The sequence below is a fragment of the Mytilus galloprovincialis genome, chromosome 8, assembly GCF_965363235.1.
Source record: "Mytilus galloprovincialis chromosome 8, xbMytGall1.hap1.1, whole genome shotgun sequence".
NCBI classification, from domain to species: Eukaryota; Metazoa; Mollusca; class Bivalvia; order Mytilida; family Mytilidae; genus Mytilus; species Mytilus galloprovincialis.
The window spans coordinates 92,139,232-92,165,538 of NC_134845.1; the positions used below are offsets into that span (position 1 = coordinate 92,139,232).

At 33.3% G+C, this 26,307-nt stretch overlaps 1 protein-coding gene across 1 annotated transcript; it reads right to left on the reverse strand.

Moving 5' to 3' along the window:
• Window positions 1-1,979: 1,979 nt before the first annotated feature.
• Window positions 1,980-12,926, reverse strand: LOC143042839 (uncharacterized). The gene is made up of 5 exons (XM_076215308.1): window positions 12,622-12,926; window positions 11,829-12,014; window positions 11,304-11,430; window positions 10,724-10,834; window positions 1,980-3,506 (listed from the first exon to the last, which is right to left on the reverse strand). Exons 1-5 carry the CDS (start codon window positions 12,651-12,653, stop codon window positions 2,412-2,414), a joined length of 1,551 nt encoding a protein of 516 aa, XP_076071423.1. The 5' UTR covers window positions 12,654-12,926; the 3' UTR covers window positions 1,980-2,411.
• Window positions 12,927-26,307: the final 13,381 nt, after the last annotated feature.

Consider the following 26,307-nt stretch of genomic DNA (forward strand, 5'->3'; position numbering starts at 1 on the left):
ATGTCTGCAAAATATTAATAACTACACAGAATAAAGACGTATTGCCAATATATTTTTAAACATCACATTTATAAACAAGCATCTTTTACAGGCTCATATGAGCTTTTTACTGATTGAACTCAGCGTGGATTCTCAATCTGATTGACATTTATGGGGTTTTAATGGTGTTTTAATGAAATAAGCTTTTCTACAAGGCTCCAAGCATCCCCCAAGCATGCCTGGGGGAAGCTCGAAAGAATAAATATATGTTCCCTTATAATTTCATATTTATAAACATATAATTTTTATTTTTTAATTCATCATTATAATTTAATTGTTTTCATGTAAATTAATCTTATTATATTTATATATATTTTACTTTGATCTGTTATACTATTTAATACTCCTAATTAACATAGTTACCTTTGATCATGCTAATTATAGTAATTCATTAATTTTAATTTTCTTTTTTGTTAATGATGATTAAAATAGTAAAACATGAAAGAAAATTTGTAAACAAATCACTTCTTAATCACATAATGTATGAAATCAATTAATTCATCAGTTAATGTTTACAACATATTTTGTTTGCAAATTGTTTGGCCCGCTATCAGATTTATTTTATATGTATGCAATATTATTAATGACTGTCATTCCATTTGTTTGAAATATTAAAAAATGTGTATTTTCTTATTTCAGAAAAGCCATCAGTACATGATAACTGTATTAAGACCATTGCTAGTCTGCGTTTAGAGAATCAACAACTTTATACTGAGCTAAATAGATTGCAAGTTGAAAACACACATCTGAAAACAGAACTGCTCAACCTAAAATTTGAAGATAGTGCAGTGGCTACAGACAGCAAGACAACATTTTATACCGGTATTCCGTCTAAAGCTTTATTTATGTGGGTTTTGAGTTTTTGTACAACTGTGCTTCCTTCTTCTCGTGTCGTCTCTCCAAAAGGTGTGTTACTGTGTCTACTCATTAAGCTCAGACTAAATCTACATTTAGAAGACATTGCTTTCCGCCTGAATATTTCAAAGACAACCGTGTCAGACATTCTCAACCAAGGATTACCTGCCCTAGCCAAGAAGTTGAACTTTTTAGTACAGTGGCCAGACAAAGACAGTCTTATCAAGAACATGCCAGTGATTTTCAAAAAGACTTATCCTCGATGTGTAAGCATTATAGATTGTTTTGAGGTTTTTATAAATCGACCAGGTCACCTTACAGCAAGAGCTCAAACATGGTCCAACTATAAGCACCACAACACAATTAAGTTTCTCGTTTCCATAACCCAAACTGGTGCCATATCATATGTTTCAAGAGCATTCGGTGGAAGGACATCAGACAAATCATTACTCAACGCAGTGGGTATCTAGACAAATTAGAACATAATGACCAAGTTTTAGCTGACCGTGGATTTTTGATTTCAGAAGAATTAGCTAGTCACGAAGCTACTTTGATAATCCCAGCATTTACTCGTGGCAAATCTCAACTTAGTGCAAAAGAAATTGAACTCACAAGACAGATTGCCCATGTACGTATACATGTTGAACGTGCCATAGAAAGAGTGAAAAACTTCAACATTCTGAGTACCAACATGAACCTCCATCTTGTACCGCATTCTGACAGTATCGTGACTATTTGTTCGTGTATATGTAATTTACAGCCAGCTCTTGTATCTTAATTAGTATAAACATGTATTCAAAAAGAAATTTGAAGAAATTGCATAGTGTATGTTCATTTATTTTGGTACAAATCATATCATAGTCATCATAACATCTATTTTATAAAAGAATAATCATTGAATCAAATTAAATAAAATATATATTAATGTATATACATATATGTACATGTGCAATAGGAAACCTGTAAAACAAATTGAGTTGTAATTTTGCTCAACAAATTAGTTCATCATGTTCAGGACAAAGTAAAGTGTCACAAGATCCTGTTTTCAGGTTGTAAATTTGTGTTATATATAACATGCATAACTTAATCAATAATAGCATCTTTTATCCTTTTATCTTAAACAATAGCCTTTACTGAAATAGTAGCTCTTACCAAGATTTATCTCAGAAAGTAATACATGTACATGTAGTTGTAACATAACTTGTGCTTTAATAAACCTCAATCATAGCTTTTCAAATGTCTGATGTAACTGTTTTTTTTTTTTTATCATTTTCTTATTTACCATTTTACAATGTTATATATATATACATGTTTAACAAACATTAGTTGTTAGATAGTGCTCATTTGTCACAATATAAAGCATAAGCATGTAAGGTTAATTATATCATGTATATTAGTACTTTTGTTTTTCTCATGAATAATAAATGATATATATTGTTACAACAACTAATGTTTATTTTATGAATTCATGAATGATTGAATGTCTTTTTCACATCTGCTATTTCAAAGTCTTTGGATTATTGTTCACAACTGATGCAGTACCATTTACCCCTGGGCTTTCTCCTAACGTTGTCACATTTATAATGAAACCATTGGTAAGGGCATTCTCGGTTGTCGCATTTAATCATTCGCCCATATTCTGGTTCTGCGCAAAGGCACCATGTAGACGGCTGGTCATTTGGGTTAACAGTTTCAGTGGTTGATGTTGGCTCTTGTGTAACTGGCATACTGTTTAACTTCTGTGTAATTAGTTCATGTATAACATGGTCTTTGACAAAGGATTCACATTTACTAAGGAGAGTTTTACAGAAGTCTAAGTCTAAGTTTAACCTAACAATAACCATACTCGGTGGATCACATTTTGTATACACAACAAAGTCACAATAACTGCTTTCTGTAAGGTACATTTGAAGTTGTACTTGGGTGTAGTAACGGTGGTTCTGTTTCAGTTTCAGCATATTGTCCAAACAAAAGTTAGAGTCTTTGGCAGGAACTTTGTCGATAGGTGTGTCCTTATGCTTAAACGGGCACTTGACTTCAAGGGTACCTTTACCACAGCAATCGCAAGTAGTTATTCCGTCTGGACTTGCTCCAACAAATGGATGCTTGGAGTTAACAAAGAATCCTGCAAGTTTACATTCAAAGTTTACATGTGTGGTTTTCTGGTGACTGATATAGGCTACACGGGCTTCATCTTCATGTTCAATACCCCAACGGACTGCATCTTTTCTTGATAAGTCATAGCTGTTGTAGCCACACACTCGTCTCACTAGGTTATCTGGTGCTGTTTGTTCTCTCATGCGAAGAACATCATGAGCTTTTGATGCAGTCACGCGACCTTTTCTGTGTTCAAACCATAAGGGGCTCACTGCTTGATTGCGTGTTGCTTCTTCAAGGTGATAGGCCTGAGAATCTGTGACAGTGTACTTTTGATAAGTGTCATTAACATATTCTGAATTTGGAGCAGTATTAGGCTGATGAAGGCTAGTTAACAGTTTTGGAAATTTTTTTGTGGGTAGCGTTTTCTCTACTGGAGGTAGCATTTCTATGCCTGGTATAGTAACGGAGGTAAAAAAGACTGATTTTGGTGCTATGGCATAAAGAAGTTGAAGGTCTGATTATGGAACGCCAACACTGTCTTATTATGCCCATTTTTCATTATATGTTGTGCATTTACCTTTATATGATGTGCATTTACCTTTATATGATGTGCATTTACCTTTATATGATGTGCACTTGTCATCATATGATGTGCAAATATCCTTATATGATGTGCAAACATCATTATATGATGTGCAAACATACTTATATGATGCGCATATATACTTATATGATGTGCAAATATACTTATATGATGTGCAAATGTACTTATATGATGTGCAAACATTCTTATGTGATGTGAAAATATGCTTATATTATGTTGTAAGATCCTTATATGATGTGCAAATATAGTTATATTATGTTGAAAGATCCTTATATGATGTGCAAATATACTTATATGCTGTGCAAATATACTTATATGCTGTGCAAATATACTTATATGATGTGTACATATCATTATATGATGTGCAGTTTCCCTTATATTACGTGCAAACATCTTTATATGATGTGGTTGTGTCATTATATTATGTGCTTGTAATCTTATATTATGTGGTTAGGTTTACTTCATTATATGATGTCGAAACGTCATTATATGATGTGCTTTCATCGTCGTTATGGTCAATGAACATGATTACGATTAGAATGATTACTGTCTACGTCATAACTGATTCCGATCTTCGTCTGCGGAGTAACCGTTACTACTAATTAGGATCAAATCTGTTGCTACCGTTTGGAAAATGGTTGAGACTTGAGATAAACCTTAGCATGTTAGTACCTCGTTTTAAGATGCAAAAAAATCACATCTGATAATGTTGAAATATATATGAATTGCAAAGTTTTGTTTAAATCGCAAATCTTTAATAATAAACATACGGAGTCTTCAATACGGTTAAGCTTATTGAATTGAATAAATAATTCTTTTATGTCATGCTATATGATCGTTTTAACGAGGGAAGGCATTATATTTGTCAATTTCGGTATACCTAACGTTAGCAATTTTTCTATAAGAAGATAATACACGAAGTATTTTCATTTATGTAAATATTGCCTTTCTGATCATGGTTAGCTGTTCGAGTTTCTCTTTATATATTCTCAAGATAGACACAAACAATTGGGAATAAATCGGACTCTGATAGAGTAATGGCTCATATAAGGAACCGGTCATTTGTAATAAAAAAAAAGAGGGGATAGGAAAAGTGGCATTCAATTTTATATAGTTATAAATTTGCCGCGGTATAATGTTATGGCGAATTCTTCGTCAACCGTAGGCATCAATCGTTACGCCTCGTTTCGCTCATCTGAATTGTTAAAACCTGAAAATTTAGTTTCAACAATTTCTTCTAGCAGAGAATTTTTCATCTGATGCTATTATTGAATGAAGGTGTGGTAAATATTAATGAAACCACAAACGGCAAATCCAAACTAATATAAAAAAGAAGATGTGATATGATTGCCAATGAGACAACTATCCACAAAAGACCAAAATGACACAAACATTAACAACTATAGGTCATCGTACGGCCTTCAACAATGAGCAAAGCCCAAACCGCATAGTCAGCTATAAAAGGCCCCGATAAGAAAATGTAAAACAATTCAAACGAGAAAATTAACGGCCTTATTTATGTAAAAAAAATGAACGAAAAACAAATATGTAACACAAAAACAAACGACAACCACTGAATTACAGGCTCCTGACTTGGGACAGGCACATACATAAATAATGTGGCGGGGTAAAACATGTTAGCGGGACCCCCCCCCCCCCCTAACCTGGAAAGTGGTATAACAGTGCAACATAAGAATAAACTAGTTCCCTGAAGTCGCAAACGATTTTCATACTTCAGTACTTTGATTATATATGTTCTTGTCTATACCTTGCAAGAAAAGATTTCTCTATTATTAGTTATCAAGATAATAGCCAATAAAACAACAAAACTCTGAAAAGCCAAAACTGCCCAAAAAGTACCTTTACTATAGAGTATATTCAGACACATTGCACTATTTGTTTTTTTTAAATCTATTATGTTTCCAGGATAAACGCAAAATATTAAAAGCCGCTGCCGTAAATCTTCACTTTGGAAATCCAAAACACCACTCTCTATATGTAAGAGAACAACAGGTCTCAGTAAAAAAATAAATAAATGCAGTGCATGTTTTAAGTTCATTTAGACACCAGATTAAAAACGCTCAATTCTCTGGTTTTGTTGGATTGATACACACCTTCAAAAATTTGAAGGCTGAAATGTCATTGGCTAATGTAATATATACAAGGACAGAAAATAAAATGACGTGTTGTCAGATCCTTGTATCCAAAGCTGAAACAGATGATCTGTACATTATATATTAATAAATAAATGTGTTAGACACCGACTCTAGTTTGAGGGAAGGAGCACGTGTATTTCCTTTTTCGAAATTAAAAAAACAACAAAAAACATGGTTTATTTTTTTTTTAAGTTTCATCATTGTTTTATTTTTTCCTCATTTTGAATAGAAACAAACTATTTCGCTTCCCTTCTGAAATAGATAAAATCTCTTTCAAGAAATTTAGAATCAAACGTTTACAAAACAACTTGCCCCCCACCCTCACATAAAAATATCAATGGTCGGTAAGTTAGCCCTGTTTAATTGAGTCTAGAGGTGAATACTAGTATATGAGCGGCTTCCCACGAAACCTTTTATATTGCGGGTTACTGCATGTCTAGTGGTGGTACTTTCGTCGTAGTATGTTCGCCTTGAGTGAGAGAGGTCGTGGGTTCGAACCCCGGGCGGGTCAAAACCAAAGACTTTAAAATTCTTATTTACATGCTGCTTCCCAGCTAATTATATAAGCACGCGGGATTAAGGATTAAGAGCAAAAGCTGGTCGGCTCGGAATCAGAAAAATGTGTCCGGGTAAGGTGAAATACATGTCTTCCTTCGGAATGCTTCCTTTTGAACTAGCATGTTAAAAAGTCCGGCTCAGGGTGTCGGTCTAGTACAAAACAAGGTTAATATTCATACCACATCAAAATTGAGAATGGAAATGGGGAATGTGTCAAAGAGACAACAACCCGACCTAATAAAAAAAACAACAGCAGAAGGTCACCAACAGGTCTTCAATGTAGCGAGAAATTCCCGCACCCGGAGGCGTCCTTCAGCTGGCCCCTAAACAAATATATACTAGTTCAGTGATAATTTACGCCATACTAATTTCCAAATTGTACACAAGAAACTAAAATTAAAATAATACAAGACTAACAAAGGCCAGAGGCTCCTGACTTGGGACAGGCGCAAAAATGCGGCGGGGTTAAACATGTTCTTGTACGAATATGCATATATCAATTTGCTGCTGGACCTCAAGAATCCACCCATAATCATCTATAGTTGAAACTGTGAAATATATGCACAAAAAACATGATAAAAAGCTGCACGTTAATGTAATACACCGAGTTCAGGTTCATTCCATATCTCCTTTCATCCATTTCGGGTGAAAGTGATGGGCGCTGGGTGGTCGAGTGGTTACATTGTCATTTCGTGGCCTTTTATAGCTGAATATGCGGTATGGGCTTTGATCATTGTTGTAGGCCGTACGGTGACCTTTACCTGTTAATTTCTGTGTCATTTTGACCTCTTGTGGAGAGTTGTCTCTTTAGCAGTCATACCACTTCTTCTTTTTTATAAGTAGTCGAACTGCTGTATCACTAGCATGTCAACCCTTAGGTGTGCGATTTCAAATCCCGCACGTGGCAGGTAAGCTCGATTCCAATCTTAATTGACCAGAATTGTATGTTTTCCAAACGAAGGTCAGGGGGTCTCTCCGGGCACTTTTGCTTTCTCCACCAATATAAACTCACCGCCACGAAATAGCATGAAAGTGTTGAAAGTTGCGCGAAATAACAGTCAATCAAACATCCATACCGGTATACTTATGGCCTCTAAATCTATATAATAGCAATGTCAATGTATGACATCAGTATACAGAGATAAAAATAATAACTATTTACAGTATATACAAAACAAGAGAGAGAGAGGTTTCAAAATTACCGAGCCAGCTGGAGGACAAACGCACGTGTTTATATATTTTTTATAAACGAACAAGCTGAAGTTGACATTTTACAGAAATCTTATACATCCTTCCTGTTTTCAAGTTTTCGTACATGGCTTAAAGCCTTATCGGATAAATGTTTTTTGTCATATTGAAATTTCCCGTTTTAGTAACAACAATACCCAAATAGTTATATTGTTTTATCATCTCAATGTTAGTATCATTGTAAGAAAATCGGAGATTTTTTGGCATCCGTCCAAAAAAAAAAACTCACTAAGACTTTAATTTTGACAACTTTCCTTTCAAGTTCCAAGCCTTACAATAATCATGGAAAGCATTTAGTTGAGTCTGCAGGTCCTGTGCTGTTTCAGCCAACAACACCGTGTCATCTGCAAACAATATAACAAAACACTTAAGATATATTTCTAATTCTCTTTCCAGATCTTCTGGTATAGTTCTGTTAAGTCATGTAATATTTCTAGTCACTAAGAAATTATTTAAGTCAATCAAAAGTAAATAAAATAGGAAAGGTGATAAGTTTTCTCCTTGTCGAACATCATTGTCACAAGCAAGCAAAGTATTCCGAATTATAATTACTATTTTGTATCATCGGTACAGCGGATATAGCTTTGTAGGTACTTCGAAGCATGAAAAACTATATACCGTACATTCATTTAACTATGCACCGTACAGAACGATTCATGTTGTCAGCTATACACAACGCTTCTTGTCGGAATAAAATATCGAAAAATAACATATGTACAAAATATTTCAATGCCAATTATTGAAACAGCTATACTTATTACGCACAAACAGTGGCCTTCTATCAGAAAAAGAGTTGCAATGAATATAGAATCATATCGGATGAGACGAGCGCCAACTTCTTTGACAAGTATTTGCACATGTTTTTAGTAAGGATTCTTGTTTTGGGCAAATAGTGAGACTAATCACCAACCTACGACCAAAACATTTCTTAAAACAACAAATATGTTTAGATTGAAGTACACATTGAAATAATGTAAACAAAACAAAGATTTTCGTACCGTGTCAGAAGAAAAATCGATCACGACCCCTTGGTTAGTACCTATATCCTCTGTACCGATGATACAAGGAGACGCCATCGAGTGGGCAAGTGTTGAAACAAAGAATGATGATACAGTAATAAGGTGGACACAGTAATGACAAAGTTAATGCTTTTTATTCTATTTTTTGTTAAAGAGACGAAAAAGAGGAACAAAATGCGAAAGACGGGCGTCACCCCATTCATCTCGGTTGGAAAATAAAAATATTAAATACCCTAAATTGGAAAAAGTGTGGCAAAGTGTGATTTTCAGTGTCCCCCCCCCCCCCCCCCCTTTTAACTCAATAACTGTATCGTCTACGTAAAATCCGTTGCCATTACCGAAAAGGATCAAAATAAGTACCACAAAGGTAAAATCCGATCTAATTGGACGAAAAATTAAATCTAAAACACTTCATCAGGAATCAACCCCTTATATCTCAGAAATCGTTAACGCTACTCCAAATCTGTTGACATACTAGTACTAATGTTTCAGAATTTTATTAGCAATGAAAAAAATCTTTATTAAAATAAGTTGAAAATAAACAATCTGTATATGCCAATATGTGCTCATTGTTGAATACCGTATGGTGACCTATAGTCATTAGTTTCTGTGTAATTTGGTCTTTTACAGAGAGTTGTCTCATTAGCAAAGACACCACTTTTTCATTTTTTATAATTTCCCACATAGCCATTTCGCATTTTGTGGGCACTACGTCGACTAAGCTTGCAGTCTTCGAAATTGGGTATTTTCTCACATAATTGGCGTTTTCTGTGGAAAAAAGATTGGTTCAAAGACAAATTAAAAGTCCTATCACACATATTTCCGACTTGGTATGGTTTTAGAGGAGTTGCGACTCAATGAAATCGGTCTACTCCTTTAGTAGCACAGATTATATGATATACTAGATGTAATATCATTGTACATATTCAATACTACATTATACATCTTACCATTTACAGATTAATATTATTCAATAACATTTTATAAAACAAACTATCTCGCCATAGTATGCATCAGTAGATAATTGTATAGCTATTGTTATGAAATATTTTTGAAACAGACTGTGATTTCAATGGTGTCTTTTGCAATAAATAGAAATAAGCAGATGTGGTATGAGAGCCACTGAGACAACTCTCCATCCAAGTCATAATTTGTAAGAGGAAACAATTATAGGTCATAGTACGACCTTCAACACGGAGCCTATGCTTAAACCGAATAGCAAGTTATAAAAGGCTCTTATTTGTTATCATTTTCTCCACAGCCGGAGATTTCTTCAACTAGCTCCTGTATCAACTGATTTTAATCTTCAACCGAAATATTTGAAACGTTGATTTTGTTAAATTGCTTTGTCTCATTTTCCCTATAAATTGCACTTTCGCTAGCGATAGACACATATTTGAGCCGGGTTAATAATTTACAGAAGCAGATCGGAATCAGTTATGACGTAGAAAGTAATCATTCTAATCGTAATCATGTTCATTGACCATAACGACGATGAAAGCACATCATATAATGACGTTTCGACATCATATAATGAAGTAAACCTAACCACATAATATAAGATTACAAGCACATAATATAATGACACAACCACATCATATAAAGATGTTTGCACGTAATATAAGGGAAACTGCACATCATATAAGGATATGTATACACCATATAAGGATCTTTGCACATCATATAAGTATATTTGCACATCATATAAGGATCTTTGCACATAATATAAGGATCTTTGCACATAATATAAGTACATTTGCACATCATGTAATAATGTTTGCACATCATATAAGAATGTTTGCACATCATATAAGAATGTTTGCACATCATATAAGTATATTTGCACATCATATAAGTATATTTGCACATCATATGAGTATGTATGCACATCATATAAGTATGTTTGCACATACTATAATGATGTTTGCACATCATATAAGGATATTTGCACATCATATAAGGATATTTGCACATCATATAAAGGTGTGTGCACATCATATAATGACAAGTGCACATAATATAATGACAAGTGCACATCATATAAAGGTAAAAACACAGCATATAAAGGTAAATGCACATCATATAAAGGTAAATGCACATCATATAATGAAAATGGTCATAACAAGACAGTGTTGGCGTTCCATATCTGATGTTGATGGTAAAGGTGATGAGCCATGAGCATGAACATTAGGGACCTCTTTCTTGCGTCTGCCTTTAATTTGATCGTAAATTTCTGTCACGGTTGCTGGAGTGACCTACAAAAATAAAACTTATTAGCATTTTTTTTTATTACTGAATGGAAATATCCCACAATCTAAATAGAACAAATTCAAATAATAAATGTAAAAAAACAACAGAGCAATTAAACAAATTATATTTTTCATGATATTATATTCCACCTATTTTAAAATCAGTTGGTAACATGTACTTTAAAACTACAAGTAATGCATAACCTTCAAAGTATAAATGCTGAGGTCTTCAATTCAACGCTGTATATTTTTCGTTTTTTTAATTAAAGCATTCCTGCAGGTCCATTTTAAGACGAAACCTGTTTCTAGCATACAAAGTCAAAACCATGTAATCTTACATCATTTTTTATGAATGTTTTAGCATTTCCTAATTGTGGTTCAGAGTATAAGTTTAGAGACTACTTTTCAATTTGAGGTAATATGAAATGCCCAAAAAATTTGAACAATAATAATAAAGTTCCAACAAATGTAATACCTCTTTCCGAAATTTGCTATTCCACTGACAAGCTGAACTGGTAGATGATGTCTTTGTCATACCAATTTTTACACCCATTTCGACCTTAAATAAAAGTGCTCCAACATGGCTGCATACTTCACCCAAACTACAATGGAAAACAAAGTATTAACAACAATGACAAAAGACTACAAACATGACAAATTAATCATGTTATTTATTGATGACAAGAAGCATGAAATAGCACAATATAATCATCATTAAAAAAAGACATCATTTAATCTCTGGTGGAGAGTTGTCTCATTGGCAATCATACCAGTGCCACATCTTCTTTTTTAAATGAACATTGACAACACTTACAAGACAAACATTTATTCTCTTAAAATGAATTGTTCCAAAAAAAGTTTCACTGTGTTTGACGTGCAGGAAATTATAAAAAAGTTTGGCATCAAATTCTGACACATATGGCAATATTCTTTACGACAAAATTTTTTTTTTATATTTACTTCAGAAACTTTTTAAAGTATGCAATACATTGACACCTACCCTGCCATGCAGGTACAGTGGGCACAATAGACAGTTCCTGTCTTCTTCTCTAAATAAACCCAAGGCTCATGTGGCTTGTCTCTGGCCCTTTGTGATGGTGTGACTTTAGACGACAGTGCAATATATGGACAGTCATTCGAAATCTGATGTGACAATACAACACGGACGTGACCACTCACAACATATCTACAATGATAAAAACATTAAATAATTAAAAAAAATTACAAAAAAAAACCCACCTCATACAAAGTACATTTTAATAAGGATCAAATAAATTTTATTGTTAATTAATGTTAAATGTGAAAGACTCTTCATTAAAACTTAAGATTTATAAAACGGTTCTGATAGGAAAGGTCAATATGGTCAACGCAACTATCTTTAAATATTGAATTTATGTCATAACATATCATTTTTCATTTAAAAATGATAATATACATTCATGGCATACAGGTCCATAGAAATGTGTATTACTCTCATACTATTTTGAATGTTTTTTTAATAATTTTTCAATCAATATTTCATTTTAATTTCCTTTCTGTTACTTTATATTAGGAGGAGCACTCTTAAGGCTTTATTAAATATTTACTACAACACTGATAACAAGTACTATAACTCAGGTAAATTTCCATTGATAGTTGGGTATGTCCATATAAGGATACCACGTGGTGTAAACAACGCGTCACCTGTAAATATTTGTGTATTGCAGTACAGGTGGGGAAAATTATACTTTTCCGCGATAATAAAAGCAAACTAAAGGTTGAAATACGGCAAAGAATAATTGTTAAGTACTTACTTGTATGCCTCTAATGATTTGTATGCCTTCATGGACTCTTTCGTGAAGATTGATGGAGTGTCTATCAGATACAGGTAGATGTCCCCAAATGTTAGATCTGGCCATGTGTTGTGGTCAGTGCTCCATTTCTCAGTTAAAACATATGGATCAGGTAAACTTTTGGTACCGGCATCATAAAACAACTTTGTGGAATATCTGTTCTTAGCGTCATTTGGAAGGGAATGGTAATAAGTGGAAAATTTGGACTTTCCATCGTTATCACTTGTAATTTTGTCATCTATTTTTCTTTTGCCATCCAAAAATTTTCCGTGACGTCACATCCGGAAAATCCGAACATCGCTATTCAAAATATTGAACAGTCACTAGGGTGTGTAAAACGAAACTATTAGGCCGCATCATCCAAGTACATGTACCAACACTGACATGTCTGAATTCATTTGTGACTTTTAATAAAAAATGTATTTGATGTTCTCTTCTGAATAGTATACTGTTAATCTATTATGGCGGTTGATTGATTTTGTTTGTAGTTAAACGTCAAGTGACAACTGTTTCATTCATGTGTACAAATCTCTCGACAAATCTGACGAATATGACGAGATTGTTGGTAGTTTTACCACATCGTACATATCCGGACACTGTACAACAGTACAATTTTCGTTAGAATATTCTGCGGAAAAAGAATAGTAAATCCAATCCAAATAAGTAGAATAACAATGAAATATATATCCATGCATGTATAAATGCGTAAAGTAAAAATTATGAAGGGACAGGTAAAATACGGGGAACGAAGTAACGTCGACAAAGATGTTGATATCCCATGATATACGAATGTTGTTCCGATGCGTTGGATAACCCTAATTTCTATCCGCCTTCTAATTAAAAAAAATATGATAGCTCTATGTAATTGACTAATGTTTATAAAAATATATAAAAATAAAAAAGAAAGAATTGTGTTGTTATTAATAATGTCTGGTAGAGTATAGCGAGTAAAGAAATTTGCTATCAGAGGCCTTCTTGGGAAGAACAATGCGAATGTTGTTTATACATATTTTAATAAAGCTCAAGTCTGATATGAAAAGTCGCAAAAACGATAACATTTCATAAGCAGACATGTCCCCAGGTCTGGTCAATAGCAGACTTGTCCACAGGTCTGGTCAGAAGCAGACCTGTCCACAGGTCTGGTCAGAAGCAGACCTGTCCACAGGTCTGGTCAGGAGCTGACCTGTCCACAGGTCTGGTCTGGGGCAGACCTGTCCTGAGGACTGGTCAAAAGCAGACTTGTCCACAGGTCTGGTCTGGAACAGACCCGTCGATAGGTCTGCAGCAGTCATAAAAAAGCGGACCGTAGGTCTGGTCCACCGTAGACGAAGTTAACTTGCTGGTCTGCTTAAAAATTCTCAAGTTAACTTAAAAAGCAGTCAACAAGTTAACTCTAAGTTAACTTTTGTCAAGGTTAGGACCGCACCCATCTGTATATTAAAACATATCTTAAAAAGGCCAACTTTGCACGATGAAGTTGAAACCTTTGTTAGACTTAGCGTCTGTTTGCTTGTGCAGGATGTACAAGAACATAGCAATATCCGATCAGGATGAGATCGTCAAATATAATGCCTCGTGTATAAAGAGCGCCAAACATGTAAAAACTCGTCTGAGGGGTTCTTATGTGACCTGTTTGAAGACTAGATTTCCTTTATCTAATATACACCCGATTCCTAGTGACCTTCATCCTCGACTGCCTCTTTTACAGCCCTAACTGTTCTACCTATTGTCACTTTTTTTTCTAGCCCTGAAAACAGGCATCACATACATTTGTATTTGCTACTGGACGTTAAGCAAACACTTATTTGACATTATTTTCAATAAGGTCTTTTCATCTTCCGGAAATTTGCTTTGCCGTATACATAAATTAAAAATATGTTGTATAATTATAGTGAATATAGAAACCCAAGGTAGTATGGATATGCCAGCTTAGCCAAAAACATAATGTTTCACATGATTGTCAACATTTCTATTTTACGTTTACCTTACACAAACAACAATTGTTCCAAAGACGCTAACAGAGTAGACAATTAACATACAAAATATTAAGAAGAGGAAAACGTCTTTCCCGCATTTTATTTTTGGTATTTTCAGCCCGACGAAAGTTTTAGATATAAGCTCAATTTGCAAATCAACCCAAGTATAGTGTTCAAACAAAATGAAATACTGATGTAGAATAAATAAACATTGAGTGAAGCGTTGACGATATGTAGTAAAATTCTAGTTTGATCATAAAGAATTTCCGACAGTGCGAGGGCATTACAGCCAGTCAATGTAGTTTAACAAACATCATCATACAGATTTTACTACCCTTTTTAAAGGAGAGGGACGAAAGATACCAAAGGGACAGTCAAACTCATAAATCTAAAACAAACTGGCAACTCCATGGCTAAAAATGAAAAAAGACAAACAGAAAAACAATAGTACACACGACACAACATAGAAAACTAAAGAATAAAGAACACGAACCCCACCAAAAACTAGGGGTGATCTCAGGTGCTCCGGAAGGGTTAAAGGTGTCAGTTCTGTACTTTTTTGAGTGCCTACTATATGAATGTCATAAATAATCATCGAGTGTGGCATTACATACTTATTGACTTGGTATGAGTGGAATAGTAAGTTTATTGTCCCCTGAGGTGCAACTATTGTTATGAGGCGTATCCGAGGACAATTGTTGTGTCCGAGGGGAAAGGAGGGGAGACTAAACTTAATATTCCACGACAATTTAGTCAGCAAGTGTTTTATTTTATTGAAAAATACAAAAGACAATAAATCACAGTGATAAATCAACTATCGTTATATTAGAACAGAAACCCATCCATTATGATAAGGCTACGTCTGGCATTGCCGTCAACCCAAGATACAATAAGTAAAAGGTGACGTCGGTACTCCTGTGGTATTTTCAAACTCCTCCAATTCTTGAGTTGCATTTGAAATTGCGAGTTATAATATAACGCATGTGGTCAAATAGTTTCATCGAGGTACAATAGCTAGAAACCTTTGACTAGTCCAATAGTTTAACGCTTGCAATTTGAATAATAGTCAAAATAATGTGTATCTATATTATATAGAAAACGATAAATGAGGTATAAAAAAGACATTTCTTAAACTTATGAATAGGAAATCATTCATGTTATTTTTTTATTCAATTTTGACAGTTGCAGAAGATTTTAAATTTATGATATATGTAATATCAATATTCACAATTAAGAAAGTTGATATTCAAATACTTTCAAGTTGTTCTCATAAATGCTTATGCTCGTGGTAAAATAAAGAACAATTATAAGTTCAATAAACTATCTATACCTGAGAAGCCATTTATGTTCATTTTTAAAATGAATGTTCAATATTGAATGTTTCGAGAAGGTTTAAAATATATGATACGATACACATTTGATATATATTGAACATATATAACGGAAAGCAAGTCTGACGTATATGTTAACAATCTTAGTATCTTTGTAAAAAAAAATAACGAACTCCTGGGGAAGTTCAAAACGGAGAATCCTAATAAAATGACTAAATGAAAAGCTTAAATATATCTTACGAACTGAAAACAACTGTTACACATTCACATTGCGATAAGACGTGTCACGGTACTTGTCTATCCCAAATTCATGTATTTGGTTTTGATGTTATATATATATGTTATATTTGTTATTCTCGTGGGATTTTGTCTATGTGTGTTACATTTTAGTGTTATGTCGTTGTTCTCCTCTTATATTTAATGCGTTTCCCTCGGTTTTAGTTTGTTATCCCGATTTTGTTTTTTGTCCATGGATTTATGAGTTTTGAACAGCGGTATACTACTGTTGCCTTTATACTCCTGACGTGGTATAAGTATTTCCTTTTGTATAAATTTGTGGATTAATCCAGGTTTAATAGCAAGCCAAATCACTCACTTGTATTACAGCGGCGTTAAATTTCATTGTATTGACAATCATGTGTGAGCAAAACAAACAGACATGATTCTTATCAATGTCAACTAGACGGTATGGGATTTTCCCTTTGACGAAGCCCCCGTGCAGTTGCCTATAATTGCTTACAACTACTTTATGTGGTGCATAGTTATATTATTGGCAATATTACATGATCTTCTTATTTTTCATTTGTATTTTTAAGTAGTCCAATTTTGCTAAACAATTTTCCTACTTCTATAAAATATATGCTGTCTCCTAGATAAAAGTTTTAAATAGATTATTTTCACTTATAAAATTCCACATCCATACACTGCTTGATCAGGGGTTAAATAATTCACTTAGAACCCAAACCTATAGATCCACAATAATAACCAACGATCGATGTTAAGCAATCACAATAAAATTTAAAATGGAAATGGACAATGTGTTAAAGAGACAACTACCCTACCAAACAGCAGAATAGCTGACGGCCACCGATGGGTCTTCAACACAGCGAGAACATCACATGGAGGTGGGCTTCAAAGTATATTTCTGATTTAAAAAAAAATTACATTATATTTAAAAATTCGTTAGTTCTTTTTCCTATTGATATTACAAAGAAAGCTCATTCTAAGAAAAATTACGGATATAAGATACATGTATTGCGTATGGTAACCGTAGTTTACACCGACCTGATGAGTGTTCTGATGAAACAGAAACAGGCGTCTGCCAAAGCAAAGAAGCAGGTGTCTCTTACGAGTTCTTATAAATTAATTAACCTCATAAACGATTGTACTAAATTAAGGGAAATCGGGTTAAAAACACAAACTGTTGAAATAACATGAACTCAAAAAAAAGTGGTTCGTCGACAAGTTTAATGTCAACTGCGTTGCAAGCTTCGATCGTTTTACAAAAACATATAGTATCGGTCATTACATTACTAACGATGACCCATTTTCTCATTTTACATTTAATAATCATACCATTATTACTTTTCTTTCAGACAACCTTTTAGGTCTGCAATTTCCATCTTCTTGACTAAACTATATCGTTTTCTCAAATATACACATATGACAGAACAATATAGAAATAACTACTTTAAATTAGTGGCTGTCAGTGTTGATATCGCATTTATTGTTATCAGAAAGTATGTACGGGAAATGATTCTCGGACCAGATAATTTTGTTACATTTCTGAATAATGAGAAACATACATTAGTGCATATTCATCAAACATCTCTATGTTGCGAATGCATGACAAACAAAATACATGGAGAGATACTGATATCAAATAAGCAGTTATTCATACTGTACAAATCAGATGAACGGAAACAGATTCGGGAGCACAAAAAATATACCGGAAACAAATTGACCCAAATTTGCATCTGTAAATATTCTGCAAAAGAAAATGTCGATGTCAGAGTGCTTGATATTACACTAGCAAATTATATAATTCAGAAATGTGGAAAACACGAGTTAGGATTAGATAATTGGATAGAACAAATCAAAGAAGTGCTGAACGAAATATTCTATCTTTCTGATATACAAGAAATGACAGATCAAGTATTTAGCAGAAGATGGTCAAAACTAGAAGGATCCATAATGGGAATAGCTAATGTTATAGGTAGTGCATTTGCTGTGGAAACCGCTCGTGTATGTAACAACGTATTAGATTTTAGCGAGAGAAATTTATGTATTACGGAAAAATTATTACACCAGGGTTTTCGATATCACTAAGTGGTCAAAACATTTACTAAATTTTATCATCGGTATAAGGAAATAATTCGTAAATATAACTCAACACGCAGACATCTTATACGTTCAGGTATTTCACATCCAATCTTTTATGGTAATATTCTTTACAAAGCACAAAATGTCAGTATTCACCTCAAAAGCTTACAACAGACTTATTAAGAAGGGATATAGTTACGATACTGTTGTCAGGTCATTAAAGATTGCATATGTTGGCTTCAATATTGATTCACTTATAGGGTCTATGCATCGGAACTAAACACATTTATTTAAAAAACAAAAAACAGTTATTGGCATGACACGGGTTATGTTCTTCTCATATAGTTTATGATAGTATGATATTAAACCCCTAACGAGAGGGATTGTGCCTGATATTCATATGATGAAGACATAATCTTTCAATCAGTTTAATTGAGGTCTGAAGCTGGCATGTCAGTTAACTGCTAGTAGTCTGTTGTTATTTATGTATTATTATCATTTTATTTATTTTCTTTTGTTACATCTTTTCACATCGGACTCGGACTTCTCTTGAACTGAATTTTAATGTGCGTATTGTTATGCGTTTACTTTTCTACATTGGCTAGAGGTATAGGGGGAGGGTTGAGATCTCATAAACATGTTTAACCCCGCCGCAATTTTGCTCCTGTCCCATGTCAGGAGCCTCTAGCCTTTGTTATTCTTGTATGATTTTTGATTTTAGTTTCTTGTGTATAATTCGGAGTTTAGTATGACGTCCATTATCACTGTACTAGTATACATATTTTAAGGGGCCAGCTGAAGGACACCTACGGGTGCGGGAATTCTTGCTACATTGAAGACCCATTGGTGGCCTTCGGCTGTTGTCTTCTCTATGGTCGGGTTATTGTCGCTTAGACTCATTCCCCATTTTCTTTCTCAATTTTATTTCGAACCATTTGGTAAAGACGAATTAAAGTTTCGACAGCAAAAAATGCTGAAATAAGGCAATGTTTGTCCTTCGTGTGTGTAACGATTTTCTAGCTGTAGTTGTTGGCAACTATGTCCATGGCTGGTGTTGTAAAACACCAGAATTCGAGACAGGTTACCCATATTAAATAATGAATAGATGGAATCTTCTAGTTCAGTAACTTTAGATAAATGAATAATTGGATCAAACTAATACATAAACGACATTTGTGAACTATCTGTATGTGCAGCTTATTCATGTATCGTAGTCATACAAATATGTTGTAGGGGCCCTGTTTAATTGCATCAACAAAATAATATTTGACTAGATCAAGTAACTGCATTGCTAATGGCATGCCCTGAGGTCATGCCAAGCGTCATATAACTTCAATTATGTTAAGATTATTACTATGTCCTCTTCCACCTAATCATAAAGGAGATGTTTGAGTCGAGAAGTTTTCATTCCAGTTTAGATATTTGAAAAACGCCAGTATCTACACGTCATTCAGAAGGGTATCACAGTTACGATTTTCTATATTTTCTTCGCTAATCTGTTAATGTTGAGAGAGTCAATGTTGCTTTGCTTAAGTATAACATGTATAAAAATGTGGCATGTAGCAAAGGACACTTAGTGTTATTGATGGTACGTCAAAACAAAACTCTTTGTAACTATATGTAATGTATATGTGTTGATTTTGATATCATATGGCGGCCATCTTGGAAAAATCCGCCATTTGAAATTTTAACTTTGTACATAGGTATTATTGTACCAATGATCCAGGACTACTCACATCCCAAATTTCAACATGTATAATTGATATTTGCTGATTTTGATTTTTTATGGCGGCCATCTTGAAAAAAAACCGCCATATTGAAATTGCAAGATGTATCCATAGTCTATACTTTTTGAAACACCTCTCACTACTGTCACGCCAAATTTGGACATGAAACTGACCTTATATAAGTTATATATGCAGATTTTAATATTTTATGGCGGCCATCTCGAAAAAAGCCGCCATATTGAAATTGCAAGATGTATTCATAGTCTATACTTTTTGAAACACCTCTCACTACTGTCACGCCAAATTTGGACATGAAACTGACCTTATATAAGTTATATATGCAGATATTTTATGGCCGCCATCTTAAAAAAAAAAGCCGCCATATTGAACTTACAAGTGGGTCCATAGCTAATATTTTGTGAAATACATAGAACTACTACCATGCCAAATTTGGTGCTTTTATCATCAAACCCACAATGTTTTTTCACCAATCGGCTGGACTAAAGAGATAACACCCCGACCCAAGAGCAGATAACGACGAAGGCTACCAATGGGTTGTATCACGGCGAAAAAATACCGGACTTGCTTGAGCCTTACATAATAATGTGAACTAGTTCAGTGGATACGGACATCATACTAAACTCCAACATATATCAATGGACTAATATTGAAAAATATACGACTTAAAAGGCCAGATGCACCTGTCTTGGGACAGGCGCAAACATACTGAGTGGTTTAACATAGTGTGTGAGATCCTGTTAGATCATTGATTCATTTGATATATAAACTTAAACGTGTGACTGTATATATATATGGAACTCAGCAAAGAGTAAACATGAAACTACGTATAATAATTGGAGTGTAAAAGCGTTTACTGTACTAAGGCATCATTCTAAAATTGAGCGCATTGTCAACGCTTTTACAACCCTTTAAAATAACTACAAGAATCACTCAAGTACTTATAGTTACATTTGTTTGCTCGGATCATTAATTTGGAGACAAGTATCACTGACGCTCGTATCATCATAAATGTTACATTTTATTTGGAAATGAAGATCAATTCTAGAATGAGGCAAATTGCTGTAATCCAATCAAAATAACGTATTATAATAAAAATACATGTAATGTTATGATTGAGATATGAATGTTTTCCATTCTGATTAGATTGGTAATATTCATAAACTGCAGGTATAATATTCTACAGTTTAAGTTGTAGAAGTAAACATGCATATGTATATGAGGAGATAATAGATATCGACATCAATGTTTAAATTACCAACTACATATCTGCAGTTAGTAAGTTATTTTAAAACTCTAAAACGAGTTTTTTGAAGCACGCATACATTCAAGTGTACATTCATATATAGTATAATACATGGCAAAAACTCGACCAATACCAGCCCTCTTGACCTTCGGCTCTCGGGACTGCTATTGGATTCTCGTGGTGATACAGCATGCGATACGGATTTTGCATTGTATTATTCTGTTTATAATACATTTTAATAGCATCAGATTCCAAGGGATATCCCTTTTTTTTTTAAATCGTCCGACATTATAAGCTAGAAAAGAACATTATGATTTACCTGTATTTTTTCAGCTGACTTGTTTATTTTTATAGACTTCCTTATCTGCTTAATATCCACATCGTAATGTCCCCTATTACCTTATTTAATTCTCAATATCATGTTTTAAAATGCATCTACTAGTACTATCGATACTGTCCTCAGGCTATTATTTCAACTAAAATTAATAGCTATCAAATAAATATCAAAAAATGTAGAAACGTTAAAAGTGTTATTGTTTATTTTGCGATGATATAACTCCTGATCATTTTAATCTTCTGACGTGGTCATCATGAACAGCAGGAAAACTATTTCTTTAAAAGTTTTCTATCTATTCTAACCAAATTGTAAGCGTAAACATTGCATTTGTGTTTAATCCATGAGGTAAGGAAAACAAACTTCACGAAAATTATGACAAAAGGTATTGAAAATTAAAAATAATAAAATGTTACTGGGTAATATTCATTAAAAAAATATCGATTTTAGTTGAAATGATAGGCCATTTTTTTTAATTGAACTCATTTTTTTCCATGCCAGGTAATACAGCAACTGGACGTCATAGGTCAAACGTTGACGTCATTCGAAGTATGACGTCACACCAGGTATGCGATATGGGTTTTGCTATGCGATTAAGGGGTATGCGATACGGGTTTAGCTATGCGATACGGGGTATGCGTAACAGGGTAGGTGATACAGACTGGAAAAAAGAACTTTTATTAGATTTAAAAAATTGCTGTATTTTGTTCTAAATATATGATAAATTATTTTAACATACACTTGTTCTCCTTTCGTAATATCGAAATCAACATCAAATGTCGATTGCTAGTACGTATCGCTTGTTTGGTTACGTACTGTATACTTGCAAAGTTTTTTTGTAAATGAAGCACACCTCATTTTCGCTACAATGAATGGATTATAAAAATGAGAATTTTTAATTACACTTTTCACAATTTTACCATTTTGGCAGTTGCATCAGTCAAACATTTGTTGAATATAGAAAACCAACTCTAGCATCCGGATTTTACTGAGTTTAAGAAATAAAAAAAATTTCACAACATAATCACATTAATGCAATAGTTACATGATGATATACGCAAAGAAATGTTCACCTTAAACTAGCGACTTTGTTTTAAGCTATATTTAGATCATGAGTGGTCATAAATAGACTGCGCTTTATTAAGGATGTATTCTTCTGACGTTTCAGTCTCGTTGAAATCTCGTTCTTGAATTATTCCCAAAAATAGGTGATACAAGTGGAAAATATCAATGAATTCTAAAGATAAGAATAAAAAAAGTGGTCATTCTGGTGACTGATTTATCATCTTTTGAAGAGGTTTTTACAGCTTTCACAAATAAGTGATATCAGAATATTGTAAAGTATTATGTTTATAGATGAATACATTTATCATGTCTTCCTTTCTGGTGGTTTTATTCGATAACGTGCTACGTTTAATGGTCTCAGTCTTAAGTGTCACAAATTTCTTTTTTGCTACATCCCCTATTTTAACAGAAATTAAAAAAAAATGATGATATACAATTAGCACGGAAACTCAATAACAATTTGATAAGAATAAAAAAAATGGTCATTCTGGTGACTGATTTGTCATCTTTAGAAGAGTTTTCTACATCTTTCACAAATAAGTGATATCCGAATATTGTGAAGTGTTATGTTGATAGATGAATACATGTATTATGTCTTCCTTTCTGGTGGTTTTATTCGTTAACGTGCTACGTTTAACTTCAGTTGAATGTTTTTTTATGTTTAAAAATTACACGTTCATCTAACATATCGAAGTGTTGAATGTATTCACATATCAAATGCAATAACAAGTATACACTAAATTATACTCGCATGCGATATATCTTGTAAGTGCAGCTTTAAATTTGAATTTTGATTGATCACTTGTTTGTCTGTTTGCCTGTTTTAGCCATGGCGTTGTCAGTTTATTTTAGATTAATGAGTTTGACTGTCCCTTTGGTATCTTTCGTCCCTCTTTTTTAGCTAGAAATGATGGAATTGAAATGAAAATAAGACAGAATGGGTATTGATGATTTTCATTTGACAATTACAGTTTTTGCTTAAGAACGAGAATTTTTAAGACTATTCATTTTGTTTTAGGTTTTGTTTCAGATAACTTTTACTTTAAATTAAAACTAACCATAATTGATTAAAGTATCCAGTAGAAATATATTCTAATTCAACATAGAATTGATTTTTATATTTCATATGTAATTTGAGTGAAAACTGTCAATTTATGTGTTTGTCAATGATATGTTATAAAAATTAAAACTTTGAACCATGTTGCAACTGTTCCTCAAAAGGTTGTCCAGTCAGATCGTCTGAAATTAAAATATCAATACAATGTATACATGTCAATACGTGGTATGAGACAAAGTTGAACACATGACCTTTAATTCTGGAATGTACATTTAAGATTTAAAAATTTGCCGAACTTTATATAATATATAATTTAAAATTTATTGGCCGAACTAACTTCAAGTTTCCCGCCAAAAAGAAAGTTGCTAAAAATGTAAACAAACAATGCAATAGTTGACAGAAAATAAATAACTGCATGGGCAGTTCGAGATTGTTAAAGTCTGTGCATGAAAATTTAGAGGGTACATTCTTTTTTTTTGTATCATTAAACACACTTTTTTTAAGAAGGGTAATGCCGAACTTGAATAGTTCTCGGTAACCTATATGTATTTCAAAGTAGTTATATAAATAGCAAGTGCATTGAAGTACAGTTCACTTCTCGGAAGAATTCAATTGAGGAAATTTCCATAGTATACACACTTTCTGTAAACAAATTGACCAACTTACTTTATTTATAAAATTTATTGAAAACTGCGAGAAAAATGTATGTTTTTAATATTCAAATGTTTCATTTATTTCCATAAAAGGATAGTTTATAGAACATGAATAAAACCAAATTAAATCTTAAAATTATGTTAAAAAGAGTTCTTTCAATCAATTGAGGTTTATTGCTGGGATGTCAGTAACTGCTAGTTGTCCTTTCTTAATATATGTACCAATGTGATTTTTATCTACATTGCCCAGTGGAATAAAGGGTGGGTTGATATCCCTAAAACAGGTTTTATGTCCGCCGCATTTTTGCGCCTATCCAAAGTCAGGAGTCTCTGGTGTTTGTAAGTTTTGTGTTTTAATTATGGCAACCTCAACGCAGTTGGGGTGACACATTATTATTCTACGTTTCTTTTTTGTTCTTTTTATTATTTTTCTTCCACACTTTTTTTGTCCACAAACAAATGGAAGTTTTTAACGACCTTGACTGGCTATACAGACCTTGCACGGTTGGATTGTTGTCCACTATGGATCTTGGAACTGAATGGATCCAAGAGGATGAAACTATACGATAATGTAAACCACCATCTGAAGATTTGCAATTGGGGGTTGGCCCTTTCAAGATGGCCACTGACTGTTACCATGGAAAAAGTAAAAATGTCCCAAAACTAAAAATGCTCCAAAATTATTGAAACTTCACACAAATGTTACCCGGCATATGGGTTTAGAATTTCCAAAGTGGCCGCCGTTAACATGAAAACAGCAAAAAAAATCAAAATACTTCAAACTTAATGAAACTTTACAAAAAATATAGATTGCATGTGTAGATGGACTCTGAGACTTTGGAACTTTCAAAATGCCTGCCGTTACTCTGGCAGTGGGGTAACGGTCCCATCTGTTTTTGCTAGCAATTAGAAATCTAGTTTTCTTTTCTTTTATATATTTTTGAGTTTAGTATGACATCCATTTTCATTGAACTAGTAAACATTTTTATTTAGGGGCCAGCAGATGCATGTCTCTGGTGCGGGATTTTCTTGCTACATTGAAGTCCCATTGGTTGTCTTCGGCTGTTATTTTCTCTTTGGTCGGGTTGTTGTCTGTTTCACACATTCTCCATTTCTATTCGCAATTTTATTAGATAGAATATCACTATGAGTACGAAAACAAAACAGTTTCCTTTCAAGACATTCAGTTAAATTTCTGAAATGTCGAGTCTCAGATCAGTGTGGTGTGTCTTTAAGTTGATGTTTTTTTGAGTTTTTTGTTTTTTGTTGTTGTCGGCATTGTTTAAATCTAGTGAATCTACAAAATGTAGTCTATTTTACTATGTTTTAAAGTTAGTGTTTACTTTGTGATATTGTACCAGCAAATAATTGTACGTTTATTTTGTCGGGACCTTTTCTAAATTACTACGATGACTTCTTCTTTCAGTTAAAGGCTGTACTATGACATTTAGTTGGAAACTTCTACATCAGTTGTTCTCATTTGAAAGTGATATATTTGTTTTTGCATATATCCCCTTTTATAAACGAAACTAGAAGAAAATGATAGACAAATGGCGCTGCAACTCACTGACAATTTGATTAGGGTTTAAAAAAATGTCATTCTGGTGATGAGATTTCTACAGCTTTCACAAATAAGTGATATCAGAATATAGTAAAGCATTATGTTTATAAATAAATAAATTATAAATGATATTCGCATTAAGTTTTACTTCTTGTCGTTATATTCGATAACGTAGTACGTTTTACCTCAGTTTAAGTTTGTTTTTAAATGAAAATGACACGTTTATCTAAGTGTGAAAGTATTCGCCAATTAAATGCATTAATAAGTATACACTTCCTTACAAAGTCATACGATATCTTTTTTCAAATGCATCCTTATAATTTGAAAATTGATTGAGCACTTTAAGGAAGTAATAAT